We start from the raw sequence: 13,708 nt of genomic DNA, 5'->3' as shown, positions 1-13,708 counted from the left end.
CCCTGTGTCTGTCCCCCTGTCCCCATATCTGTCCCCCTGTCCCCGTGTCTGTGTCCCCGTGTCTGTCCCCCTGTCCCCATATCTGTCGCCCTGTCCCCGTGTCTGTGTCCCCATGTCTGTCCCCCCGTCCCCGTGTCTGTCCCCCTGTCCCCGTGTCTGTCCTCCCGTCCCCGTGTCTGTGTCCCCGTGTCTGTCCCCCTGTCCCCATATCTGTCCCCCTGTCCCCGTGTCTGTGTCCCCGTGTCTGTCCCCCTGTCCCCATATCTGTCCCCCCGTCCTCGTGTCTGTGTCCCCATGTCTGTCCCCGTGTCTGTCCCCCCGTCCCCGTGTCTGTGTCCCCGTGTCTGTCCCCCCGTCCCCGTGTCTGTCCCGCTGTCCCCGTGTCTGTCCCCCCCGTCCCCGTGTCCCCCGCACGCCCCGCCCCTTCCCCTCCCTCAGTGGGCGGGGCCGGAGGCGGGTGTGGGCGTGGCCTGCCCTCGGCCCCGCCCCTCAGCTGTCTCCATGGCAGCTGCGGCTCTGGCCGCGGCGCCGCGCGCTGATTGGCTGCGCCGGGCCGGGGGGCGGGGCCAAGGGGGGAGCTCGGCCCTGGGCCGTGTCCTATAGCTGGACCTATAGCGGGGCCTATAGCGGGGCCTATAGCTGGACCTATAGCGGCTGCTGCAGCTCGGGATGGAGCTACAGCCGCGCCGATAGCTGGATCTATAGCAAGACCTATAGTGGGACCTATAGACTCACTTATAGCAGCACCCATAGCAGTACCTATAGCCAAAGCTATAGCGGGACCTATGGAGGGAGCCCTAGCAGGACCTGTAGGTGTTTCTATGGCTGTACCTATAGCGGTACCTATAGTTGTACTTATGGAAGTGCCCATAGTGGTGTCTATGGCACCTATAGCCACCAGGTGTTACCTATAGCTGGTATCTGTACATGTGCTTCTAGTGTTACTTATGGTACCTATAACAGAACCTACAGCTGGTACCTATAGCCGGCACCTATAGCCAGCACCTATAGATGCACCCAGAGCTGGTACCTATAGCCCTTACGTACAGATGCCCCCATAGCTGGTACTCATACCCACCACCTATAGCTGGTACTTATAGATGTAGCCGGTACATATAGCTGTATTTATAGCCGGTACCCACAGCCACACCTATAGCGGTACCTATAGATGATGCATCTCTAGCTGCACCTATAGCTGGTATCTATAGCTGTACCGACAGGTCCTGTCTCGGCGTCTGTCCCTGTCCTGTCCCTATAGCTCATGTCTCCATGTCTGTCCCATTCTGTCCCCATGTCTGTCTGTCCCATCCTGTCCCTGTGTCTGTTCCATGTCTGTCTGCCCCATGTCTGTCCGTCCCATTCTGTCCCATCTGTCCCCATGTCTGTCTGTCCCATTCTGTCCCCGTGTCTGTCCCCATCTCTGTCCCATGTCTGTCTGTCCCATGTCTGTCTGTCCCACTCTGTCCCCATGTCTGTCCCATGTCTGTCTGTCCCACTCTGTCCCCATGTCTGTCCCCATCCCTGTCCCCATGTCCGTCTGTCTGTCCCCATGTCTGTTTGTCTGTCCCACTCTGTCCCATGTCTGTTTGTCTGTCCCACTCTGTCCCATGTCTGTCTGTCTGCCTGTCCGTCCCCATGTCTGTCTGTCTGTCCCACTCTGTCCCATGTCTGTCCCACTCTGTCCCATGTCTGTCTGTCTGTCCCCATGTCTGTCCCATGTCTGTCTGTCTGTCCCCATGTCTGTCCCCATGTCTGTCCCCATGTCTGTCCCACTCTGTCCCATGTCTGTCTGTCTGTCCCACTCTGTCCCATGTCTGTCTGTCCGTCCCCATGTCTGTCCCACTCTGTCCCATGTCTCTCCGTCCGTCCGTCCGTCCGTCCGTCCGTCCGTCCGTCCGTCCGTCCGTCCCCCCCCGGCCGCGCCCTCGGTCCCGCCGGTTCCCGCTCCGCTGGATACAGCGGCCGCCGCGGGCGCTGATTGGCTGCGGCGGCACCCGCTCCAGCCAATGGGAGCGCGGCCTGCGGTGGCGCGCGGGGTGTGAGTGCGCGGGGGGGGGGCGGCCGGGGGCAGAGGTCAAAGGTCACGTGTCAGCGCCTGAGGGGCCTGCAGTGTCACCGGGCAAAGGCCGCGGGGGAAGCGGGGGGCTGTTTCGGGGGCTCCCGGGGCACCGGGCGGGGATTCGCCGGTTCGGCGGCGCCTGGTTGGCCCCTTCCCGCTGTTACCGGGGAGGAGGCGGCGGTGGCGGCGCCGAAACTTTTCCCCTGGAAACGGCGGCGGCGGCGGCTCCTGATTGGCTGCGGCCGGCCCGGGACCCGCCCCCCGCGCGTGGGGGGGGGTGGGGAATGAACCACGCGGGGCGGCTGGGGGGGGGGGACACCCCCGTGGGAAATGGGGGGACCCCACGGACCGTGCCCCCCCCCAGCACCCACCGTCCCGAGTGGGACCAAGGGGAGGAGGGAAAGAGTTGAGGGGGGGGGGCGCAACCCCCTTTAAGTCGTCCCGTGTCCCCTCAGCCCCCCCCAAACCCGGGGGGGGGGACGGAGTTGGTGGGAGCCCGATAAGGGCCCCAAAAACCCCAGACACCCCCCCCCCAAAAAAAACCCAACCCAACCCCCCCCCCCCCCCCCCCCCGAGCCGGGACTCCCCACGTGGGGAGGGGGGGGGGATGATTTGGGGACCCCAGGGGCGCACCCCCCCCCCAAAACCCCACTCAGGCCCCCCCGGCCCCCCCCACGCCGGGGGGAATTGGGAGTTTCCCGCCGCACAAGCCCGAACTTGTCCTGTAGGGGGCGGGGGGGGCGGGGGGCGTGGCCTGCTGGGTGACGTCACGGGAGGGGCGTGGCCCCGCCGGCCAGAGCCCGCGAGCCGGTGCCCGATCGCATCGTTCCCGGTTCCCCCGCCCGGTTCATGCAGCTGCTGTAAGTGGTTTTTTTGGGGGGGGGGGACACACACGCACACACCCCCACGCGTGACATTGTTAGGGGGAAAGGGAGGGGGGGACACGTGGGGACACGCGCCCCCGCGGGGGACACGCGTGGGGGTCGTGGACCACCCCCCCCCCTTCCTGCCCGTGGGGTGGATTTGGGGGGGGGTGGGTGGGAAGGGGGAGTCACGCGTGGGTGGGGACGGGGAAACACGCGGGGGGGGGGATGGGGGGGCGGGGTGAGGAAGCCGTGGGGTGTCCATGGGGGGGGGGGAATGGAGGAGAGATCCGTGGGGTGTTTAGTGGGGGCGCGGGGGGAGCGTGTCTTCGTGGGGTCCCCGTCGCGCGTGGGATCCGTGGGGGGGACACGAGAGTGGGGGGGTTTAGTGTGGGGGTCCGCGGAGACACCACCCCCCCCCGTGAGGTGCCCCATGCGTGGGTTGTAGGGGTGTAATGTTGGGGGGGGAGCATCAAGGGGGGTATAAGGGGGGGGTGTCACGCGTGTCCGTGGGGGGGGGTCCGCGCCGTCTCGGGTCGCTGCCCGGTTTGTTTACAAACACCGCCCGCTCCCCAGGACGCCCCCTGGCGGGCGCGGGAAAACACAGCGCCCTATGGGGGGGGGGCACACATCACGGGACACCCCCCCCCCCCACTAACCCACTCGTGTCCCCCCCCCCACTCCACGCAGAGCCCCCCGGGTGCGATGGCCAGACCGCTGCGGGAAGGGACCGTCGGGGAGCCCCCAGCCCCCCTGCCTGCGCCTCCTGCCTGCGGGGGGGGCGCGGGGGGGGCGCCGCATCCCGCCTGCCGGGGGGGGCCGCCCCCCACCGCGCCCACGCGTGTCCCGCCCCCCCCACGCCGGCGTCACCCCCATTTGAGCTGCACGTGTCCTGGGGACGCCCTGGCCCCCGCTCTCCCGGCCCCTTGCGGCTTTTATGGCTGCGGGACGGGGGGACCCCCCCGCGCTGCTGCCCACGGTGAGTCGCGGGGGGGCACCCACTCGTGGCGGGGGTCCCTATAACTGGGTGGGGGTCTTTATACCCGGGTGGGGGGGGCGGTTTCCCACTCGTGGCGGGGGGTCCATGCACCCACAGGGGGTGTCCATCCAACCCATGGGGGGAGGTCCCTATACCTGGGGGTCTCTATAAACGGGGGGGGGGGGCGGGGTGTCTCTATACCCATTGGGGGGGGTTTCCCACTCGTGGGGGGGTCCCTATAAACTGGGGGGGGGGGTCTTTATACCCAGAGGGGTCCCTATACCCATGGGGGGGGAATCCCACTCGTGGGGGGGCCCCTATAGCTTGGGGGGGGGTCAGTGCACTCATGGGGGGGTCCGTATACCTGTGGGATCTCCCACTCGTGGGGGGGGTCTACTCCCTGCCCCCCCGTGTTTTTTGGGTGGTGGAACCTCCCTGTGACCCCCCCCCCCCAAAAAAAAAGTCTACTTGGAACAGACCTGAGTGGGCAGCGCAGACACTGACCCCCCCCCTCTCCCCCCCTATTTTTGTTGTTCCCCCCCCCGCCACAGGTGACTTCCACCCCACGCAGGACGAGCCCCACGAGGGGGGGGACACCCACGGCGGGGGGGGCGGTGTCATTGTCCCCAACGGTCACCTCCCCCCGGACCCCCCCGGCCCCGAACGGGAACTGGGCGCCCGGCTGCGCCGCTTGGGAGACGCCTTCCAGAGCTCCTACGAGCAGCAGGTGAGGGGGGGACACACCCCAAAACGGGGGGGGGGACACCCAAAAATTGGGGGGGACACTTTAAAGGGGGGGAAACTCCAAAATCCTGCACACCCCCCTGCTCCATCCTCACTGTTATTCACTCTGTTGTGGGTGTTTGGGGAGGACACCCCTAAACTGGGGGGGACATTAAAGGGGGGGACACCCCAAAAAGGGGGGGACACCCAAAAATTGGGGGGGACACTTTAAAGGGGGGGGACAGCCCAAAATCCTGCACACCCGCCCCTCCATCCTCATTGTGATTCCCTCTGTTGTGGGTATTATTTGGGGGGGCACCCCAAAATTTAAGGGGGGGACACCCCCAAATTGGGGAGGACACCCATAAACGGGGGGGGACACTTTAAAGTGGGGGGACACCCCAAAATCCTGCACCCACCCCCCCCCCCCATTGTTATTCCCTCTGATGTGAGTGTTGTTAGGGGGGGCACCCCAAAATTTAAGGGTTTTACTCTAAAATTTAAGGGAGGGCACCCCAAAATTTAAGGGACACCCCCCCCCCCAAGTTGGAGAGAACACCCATAAACTGGGGGGGCACCCCCAAATTGGGGAGGACACCCATAAACTGGGGGGGCACTTTAAAGTAGGGGGAAACCCCAAAATCCTGCATGCCCCCCCCCTCCATTCTCATTGTTATTTTCTCTGATGTGGGTGCTATTGGGGGGGGCACCCCAAAATTTAAGGGTTTTACTCCAAAATTTAGGGGAGACAGCCCTAAATTGGGGGGGGCTCCTCCAGGGACACATTTGGGGGGGGGCACCCCAAAATCCCCCATCTCCCCCCATTCACATTATTCCTGGTGTCATTGAAGGGGCCGTTAGCCCAAGATTTATGAGTTTTACCCCCAAATTTAAGGGGGGGAACCCCAAAATTTAAAGTGGGGGTGCCCCCAAATTGGGGGGGACACCCCTAAATGGGGGGGCACCCCAAAATCTCCAATCTCCCCCCCTTATTCACGTTATTCTTGGTGTTATGGAAGGGGGGGTTACCCCAAAATTTAAGGCGTTTACCCCCAAACCCCAAATTGAAGGGGGGCCCCCAAAATTTCAAGGGGGGTTACCCCACAATTTAAGGGGGGGCATCCCCTAATTAATTAACCCCTCCTCATTAAAAAAAAGCCGCTGCCAGCTCGTTTGCATCACACCAGCCTCTACCTCACTCCCTATAAATAGCAGCTGTGAGCCAATGGAGGAAGGCGGGGGACCCTAAAACCCCCCCCCCCGTTAATTAGCCCCCCCACTAATTAACCCCCCCCCTCGTTAATTAATACTAATGAAGGCCTTTTTCCAGCAGCGGGAGCGGCGCGGCGGCGTTTTTTGGGGTCACCTCTACCGCCTGGTCTCGCAGTTGCTGGGAGCCGTCTACAACCTGCAGGCAGCGCGGGAATTAATTAATTAGCTATTTATTTAATTTATTAATTAGCGTACGGGGAGGGGGGGGGTGGGGGAAACACCCCCTGACCCCCCCATATGGTCCTGCTGTGGTCGCAGCCCCCCCCACAGTGCAAGGGGGTGCAGCACTGTATATATTGTATATGTTGGAGCTGTATATAGGGGAAGGGGGGGCTGTACATTATATATAGGGGAGGGGGTGTATATAGGGGGCTGGGGGGTGTATATAGGGGTTGGGGGGGTGTATATAAGGGAGGGTTGTATATAGGGCCAGGGGGGTGTATATAGGGGCAGATGGGAGCTGTATATATGTGATCAGTGAGTTTTTTTGTACGTTTCTTTTCAATAAAATGAATTTAAGGAGAAGGTGGAAAGTGATGCTGGGGGGGCTATAGGATGTGGGGGGGTCTATAGGGGTTGGGGGTTCTATAGGGTTTTGGAGGGTCTGCAGGGCTTGCGGGGGGGGTCTGTGGGGTTTGGAAGTCCATAAGATTTGGGTTGCAGGAGGGGGGTCTATAGGATCTGAGGGTCCATAATGTTTGGGGGTGCAGGGGGAGGTCTATAGGGTTTGGGGTCTATAGGGTTTGAGGGGTCCATAAGATTTGGGGTACAGGGGCGGTCTATAGGGTTTGAGAGGGCCTATACAGTTTGGGGTGCGGGGGATCTATAGGACTTGGAGGCCTATAGGATCAAGGGCTCCATAAGGTTTGGGGGTGCAGGGGCATCTATAGGGTTTGGGGTGCAAGGGGGTCCATAGGGTGTGAGGAGCTCTGTAGGATCTGGGGGTCCAAAAGGTTCTGGGGTGCAGGGGCATCTATAGGGTTTGAGGGGAGGTCTATAGGGTTTTGGGTCCATAGGGTTTGGGGGGTCCATAAGGTTTGGGGGTGCAGTTTGGTGTCCCTGCAGTTTTGGGGTGCAGAGTTTGGGGATACAGGGTGAGGGTCCCTGTGGTTTGGGGCTGAAGGGTTTGGGGTCTGTGGGTTTTGGAGTTGCAGATTTTGGGGTCCATAGGGTTTGGGGGTGCAGAGTTTGGGGGGGGTCTGTGGGATTTGGGGGTGCAGTCTGGGGTCCATGGGATTTGAGGGTACAGAGTTTGGGGGTCCATGGGGTTTGGGGGTCTGTGGGGTTTGGGGTCTCTATGGTTTGGGGTCCATGGGGTTTGGAGGTGCAGGGTTTGGGGTCTGTGGGTTTTGGGGGTGCAGAGTTTGGGGGTCCCTGGTTTGGGGGTGCAGGGTTTGGGAGTCCAAGGGGTTTGGGGTCCCTGTGGTTTGGGGGTGCAGAGTTTGGGGTCTGTGGGTTTTCGGGGTGCAGAGTTTGAGGGTCCCTGGTTTGGGGTCTGTAGGATTTGGGGGTACAGAGTTTGAGGGTCGCTGTGGTTTGGGGTCTGTGGGTTTTGGGGGTGCAGAGTTTGGGGATCCATGGGGTTTGGGGGGGCCCAAGATCACCTCATCCCCCCCCCCCATTACGCCCACCTCCACCCTCAAAACAAACCACTTTATACAAATAACACTTTATTAACCCAAAAAAAACCCCCAGACAGATCCTGGGGTGCCGCCTGCACCCCAAATTTCACCCATTCCCCTTGGCGGGGGGCGGGTGTCACCCCAAATTCCCGCCCCAGCTCAGCTGGGGCCCAAACGCTCCACGATCCCGTTGCCTTTGATACCGTCGAAGAAGAAGAAATTGTTGTGGGGGGGGTCGCGTTGGGACAGGGCCTGGGGGGGGGGACATGAAAAAATTCAATATTGCCAAATTTGGGGTTTACCCCAAAAAAATAAAGCCTGGAAATGTGGATTTGCGGGGGTTTGTTGGTTGGGAACGGAGGGATTTGGGGCCAAAATGCCCCAAATTGTGGTTTTTAGAGGGGGTTGAAGCGCAGGGCCCCCCCCAAATCTCAACACCCCCCCCCAAATTACCTTAACAACCTCCTGGCCCAGGACACCCCCGACCACGGCGCAGACAGGAGCCATTTCTGAGAAGCAGTAGCTGGAAAGGAAAAAAAAGAAGAAATTTAACATAAAAATCAAAAAAGGGGCAGAATTTCACCCCCAAATCAGCTTGATTTTGTTAAAAGAACAAATTCCCCCCCCTCAACCTGTTGTGTTTTGTTAACACACCGAATTTTCCCCCTATAATCTGCTGGGTTTTGTTAAACCACTAAATTTTTCCCTCAAAAAGCTGCTGGGATTTGTTAAAACACCAAATTTCCCCCTCAAAAAACTGCAGTTTTGTTAAAACACTGAATTTCCCCCAAAAATCTGCTGAGGTTTGTTAAAACACCAATTTTTCCCCCAAATATCTGCTGGGTTTTGTTAAAACACTAAATTTTCCCCTCAAAATGCTGGTGAGTTTTGCTAAAATGCCAAATTTTCCCCTCAAAAAACTGCTGGATTGGTTAAAATACTGAATTTTCCCCTCAAAACTTGCTGGGATTTGTTAAAACAGCAAATTTCCCCTCAAAAAACTGCTGGGTTTTGTTACAACACTGAATTTTCCCCCAAACATCTGCTGGGTTTGGTTAAAACGCCACATTTTCTCCTCAAATTTCCTGGGATTTGTTAAAATAACCAAATTTTCCTCTCAAAATTTGCTGGGATTTGCTAAAATATGGAGTTTTTCCCCACAAAAAACTGCTGGTATTTGTTAAAATGCCCAATTTTCCCCTCAAAAATCCTCTGGGATTTGTTAAAATTTGTAGGATTTGGAATTTGCTGGATTTTTTTTCCCAAAATTTCGGCTTCTCACCCGACAAATTCATCCGGCAACAAATCGGTGCCGACTCCCAGAGCGTCCAAAACGTCGCGGCGGATTTGGAGCAATAATTCGGTGTCTTCAGCGTAATTTTGAGGTGAAGGATCCCGCCCGTTATCCGTCCGAAATTTCAAAAGAACTGGGAAAAAAGAGAGAAAAAAACATGTCATGCTCCAAATTTGGGAAATTTGGGAGAAACCGCTGGGAATTTGGGAGAAAACCACTTTTTTTTTTTTTAGGAATATTGTGGTTAAATTCACCGCAAAATGGGTTTGGAAAATCTCGGCGTTTCCCAAAAGTCTGAAACGCTCTGGGGTGGTTTGTTTTCCGCTGAAAATTCACAGAAAAGGGGAAAAAATATGGAAAAATACGGCGGAAAACGCACCATGCGGTGCTTCCAAACCGCAAAAAATCCTTTTTCAGGCACCTGGGGGATTTTTATCTCCCAGATTTATTGTAAAATTTGCCCAAATAAAATCAAAACCCTTTAAAAAAAATGAAAATTTCATTTTTAATTCAAAATTTGGGGTGTGTGCGCACAGAGCCGAATTTTGGGTCAAAAAAGCGGGCATTCTGGAAAATTTACCTTGGAGGAGGAAATAATCGGGCGCGGTGCGTTTCAGAGCTGCCTTCGCCTTCTCGCCGCTCCAGTCGACGGCCAGAGCTTCCTTCAACGGGCAAAAAACCACCCGCTGCGGGGAAATCGATCCGTTAATTGGCGCTAATTACCCTCGGCGGCGTTAATTTAGGACGGGATGAGGGTTTAATGGAGTAAAAACTCTGGAAAACGCGGCTCTAAATGGGGAAAAAACTGGCGGAGCCCCCAGATTTCTGGGCTCCGGTATCTGGAAAATTCGCCGGGGTTGGAATCGTCGCGATTTTCCACGCCCGGCGACAGGTGGTTCCGTCGGCATCCCGGCAATTTTAATTTGCCGCCTCGGCTCGGATTCTCCTCAGCAATGGAGAAAATTTTGGGGGTTTCCCACTCGTCAATTCCGTTAAATTCCATTAAATTCTGGGGATTTCCCGCCCCGCCCCGTTAAATTCTGGGGGTTTCCGACTCCTCGAGTGCAGTTTTCTGGCTGGGAGAACCAAACTGAGGGATTTAAATACTAAAATATTAAAATATTCAAAGATTTGGAGCAAGATTTCACACACCCCCCCCGCCCCTGCCCCGAAGACGGGGGAAAAATCACTCCTGGGATGCTGGAAAAATCACCAAAATGCAGCTGATTGGCCCCAAAAAATCATTTTGGGTTCTTCCTCGGATGCGTTTTTGGGTTTTTTCACTCACTTTTTTCACCATCGTGGTCTCAGACGAGTCAAATTTGGCTTTTTTGGTGTCCGGTCCATCTTCCACGCCCGGGTTGACTTTGGTGATTTTGGTTTTCTCTCTATAGAGGAAAAAAAAAATTAAAAAATTGAGGTTTGATCCCCTCTCGGCAGCAAAAAAATATTTTAAAATCTTTAAAGAACTTTAAAAAGATCTTGAAAGATTTAAAATCTCCAAAATGAAAATTTAAATTAAAAACATTTTAAAATCTTGGTTTAAAATCTGCAAAATTAAAATTTAACATATTTTAAAATCTGTCAAGATTTTAAATCTCCAAAATTAAGCTAAATTAAAAATATTTTTAAATTTGTCAAGATTTTAAATCTCCAAAATTGACTTTAAAATAATTTTAAATCTGTCAAGGTATTTCAAGAGTTAAAGCCCCCAAAATTTAAATTAAAAATATTTTTGAATATGTCAAGGTTTCAAATCTCTAAAATTAAAGTTTAAATTAAAAGCATTTTTAAATCTGTCAAGATATCTCATGAGTTAAAAATCTCTGAAAATTTAAATTTAAAATCTTTAAGGATGTTATATCTTGAACGACTTAAAATCTCCAAAATTAAAATTAAAATTAAAAATCTTTTAAAAGCCTTAAAATGAAAAGGTTTCAAATCTCCCACGTTTCCCGACTCACTCCACAAATTCGTGCTCCCCCAGGTCGGCGAACATGTAACCGTGGTAGCCGAAAACGTCACCGGTGAAGAATTTGATGCTGTTTCTGTGGCAAATCTGGTTGATTTTCACCATCACGTCGCGAGAGCAGCAGGTTAAACAAACCTGAGGGGGGAAATTTGGAATTTTAGCCCCTTTTTTACCCCTTTTTCTGTTTTCTTGGGGTATGTTCTAGGTAGATGTGTTGTTCTATTCACATCAGGGTGCGATGCTGAGGGTAATTATCAATTAACTCCTTCGTCTGCCTTCGTTCTGGGGATAATTAAGAGGATAAACAAGACGGCACGCCCCGTCTGGGGATAATTTCGGTGGAATTTGCGAGGGAATTCAGGTAAAAACGGAGATTTTTAAAACCTGGGGTCTGTCTATCCCAGGATCCGCAACCGCGGTGCAAAAATTCCCGACGACGGCTCGAAAAACGCCAAAAAAATACAAGAACGATTAGCGAGGAGAATGAAAAATGAAGTCGGGACATGCGTACGGCGTCGAATTGGGTGAAAAACTCTTCGGGTTTGTTCTCCAGGTTTTCGGGGTCGGCTTTGACGTCCACCATGGGGTTGAGGTTCTGCGCCCGCTCCAGCGACGCTTCTGCGCGGTTGCGGCCCAAGGAACCGGCGGGGACCAGGAACTGAGCGCGTGTGTCCTCCGGAGAGACCTAAAATCGGGGAAAAAATTAGAAAAATCCAGCTTTTTGCAGACTCTCCAGAGTGGGAAAAGCTCCCGGGGAGGATTAAAGTCGCGCTAAGCGGAGGGAAAAATAAAAATCTTGGTTATTTTGTGGTGTTCTTCAATTTTTTGCGCCGCTCCCAAGCTTGTGGAGACACGAAGTGTGAAAAACGTTCGGCCGCGGCAATCCGGGATTAAAAACCCATCATGGCATCAGTTTAAGGGGTTTTTTTTGGGTTCTGGAGAGTCGTGGAAGGAGATTTGAGCCCCCAAATTTGCTTTGCACGCAGCTGTTGGACCTGGGGAAATGCGAGAAGGGGTCGTGCTGGCGGAAATACATGGTGTGAACACCAAAAACGGGCAAAAACACTCCAAAAAAATCAGGCGGAATGTCCAGAAAGGGCTGCGGGCGGAAAAAACGTGCCCTGGATTTTATCCGACCAGAAAAACAAACTTAAAACGGAATAATTTGACCCTAAAAAGAGTATTTATCCCCCCCAAAAAAGTGGCAAGCGCGTCTGGAGGTTTGTAACATCCTCACCTGCTGATGGTCCAACATGGTTAAACCTTTGACTCCTGCCAAGATGAGATTTTTGGCCACTTCGGCTCCGAGTCCTTTCATCCCCACCAACAGCACCCGGGACGCTCGTAACCTGCGGGAAAAACAGGTTTAATGCCAGTCGGAAATAAAGAAATACGGAAGGGTGGATCGTTCGGGGAAATTTACAGGAGAAAAGAGCGAAAACACTCAGCTAGGCAACAAAAAAACCAACTCAGACCCCAGAATGCTCACCCGGCTGCCAAAAAATCCAGCTTGGACACTAAAAAACTCACCTTGGACACCAAAAACATGCACCTGGACCCCAAAAAACCCATCTTGGACACCAAAAACACCCACCTGGCACCTCAAAACATTCACCTGGACCCCCGAAAAACCAACCTTGGACCCCAAAACGTTCACCTGGCCCCCAAAAAACTCACCTTGGACCTCAAAACACTCACCTGGCCCCCAAAACCACTCACCTGGACTCCCAAAAACCCCAGGTCCCTATAGGACCCTCCATAAGCTCCTATAGGCTCCCCCCCACAAGCTTCCATAGGGCTCCCTTACACTAGAGGGCCCCTATAAGGCCCCCCATACATGGCAGGGGACCCCCCAAGCCCCTATAGGACCCGCCACAAGCTCCTATACAAACCTATAAGGCCCTAATGAGGCCCTATAGGGCCCCCCAGCTCCTATAGGGCCCTCATAAACCCCTATAGGGCACACTCAAACTTCTGTAGGGCCCTCACAAGCTCCTATAGGCCCCCCCCCAGCCCCTATAGGGCCTCCACAAGCTCCTTATAGGCCCCCCCAGCTCCTATAGGGCTCTCACGAGCCCCTATAGGGCCCCCCCAAGCCCCTATAGGGCCTCCACAATCTCCTATGGGGCCATCACAAGCTCCTATAGGGCCCCCCGCAGCCCCTATAGGGCCTCCACAAGCTCCTTATAGGCCCCCCCAGCTCCTATAGGGCCCTCACGAGCCCCTATAGGGCCCCCCCAAGCCCCTATAGGGCCTCCACAATCTCCTATGGGGCCCTCACAAGCTCCTATAGGGCCCCCCCCAGCCCCTATAGGGCCTCCACAAGCTCCTTATAGGCCCCCCCAGCTCCTATAGGGCCCTCACGAGCCCCTATAGGGCCCTCCCGAGCCCCTATAGGGCCTCCACAATCTCCTATGGGGCCCTCACAAGCTCCTATAGGGCTCCCCCAAGCCCCTATAGGGCCCCCACAGGCCACTGGTTCCACAGAATCACCCCTTGACCCCCTCTAGGGTCCCCCAAAAGCTCCTCCAAGGCCCCACTCTGCCTTACGGGGTCCCCAGAGGCCCCTCCAAGGCTCTATATGGCCCCCACAAGCTCCGATAGGGCCCCTCACAAGCCGCAGGGCCCCCAGAAGCCCCTCTAAGGCCTCGTCTCCGGCTTCTACCGCCGCCTCCCAAAGCCTCACTGACCGCTTCTGGGCCTCCAGCCCCCACAGGCGGATCTGCCGGTCATATTGTGCCGCCTCCTCCTCGCTGATGCCGCCGGGGCCGCCCTCCTCTTTCTCCACCATCACGAACCGCCGCCTCAGCCGCCTCACAGGCCCGGGGGGGAATAGGGGGAGCGCCCCCTGGCGGCCCGCGCGAAGGCAGCCGCGGCACCCAGCACCGCTCCACATCACCGCGGCGGGGGGATTCACTTCCCCG

At 55.9% G+C, this 13,708-nt stretch overlaps 2 protein-coding genes across 2 annotated transcripts; one reads left to right on the top strand and one right to left on the bottom strand.

Annotated features, from left to right (window-relative positions):
• Positions 1-2,860: 2,860 nt before the first annotated feature.
• LOC136001096 (uncharacterized) lies at positions 2,861-6,224 on the top strand. The gene is made up of 4 exons (XM_065655154.1): positions 2,861-2,919; positions 3,613-3,901; positions 4,453-4,628; positions 5,955-6,224. The coding sequence occupies exons 2-4, from the start codon at positions 3,628-3,630 to the stop codon at positions 6,060-6,062; spliced, it is 558 nt and encodes a 185-aa protein (XP_065511226.1). The 5' UTR covers positions 2,861-2,919; positions 3,613-3,627; the 3' UTR covers positions 6,063-6,224.
• Positions 6,225-7,549: 1,325 nt separating this feature from the next.
• Positions 7,550-13,641, bottom strand: SAE1 (SUMO1 activating enzyme subunit 1). The gene is made up of 9 exons (XM_065655153.1): positions 13,475-13,641; positions 12,022-12,133; positions 11,296-11,469; positions 10,777-10,919; positions 10,101-10,200; positions 9,393-9,498; positions 8,801-8,945; positions 7,972-8,041; positions 7,550-7,770 (listed from the first exon to the last, which is right to left on the bottom strand). The coding sequence occupies exons 1-9, from the start codon at positions 13,573-13,575 to the stop codon at positions 7,678-7,680; spliced, it is 1,044 nt and encodes a 347-aa protein (XP_065511225.1). The 5' UTR covers positions 13,576-13,641; the 3' UTR covers positions 7,550-7,677.
• Positions 13,642-13,708: the final 67 nt, after the last annotated feature.

Source organism: Caloenas nicobarica, chromosome 37 (genome assembly GCF_036013445.1).
Source record: "Caloenas nicobarica isolate bCalNic1 chromosome 37, bCalNic1.hap1, whole genome shotgun sequence".
Classification (NCBI taxonomy): Eukaryota; Metazoa; Chordata; class Aves; order Columbiformes; family Columbidae; genus Caloenas; species Caloenas nicobarica.
Note: the sequence above shows the minus strand (reverse complement) of the source record. Positions and strands in the feature narration are given on the sequence as shown.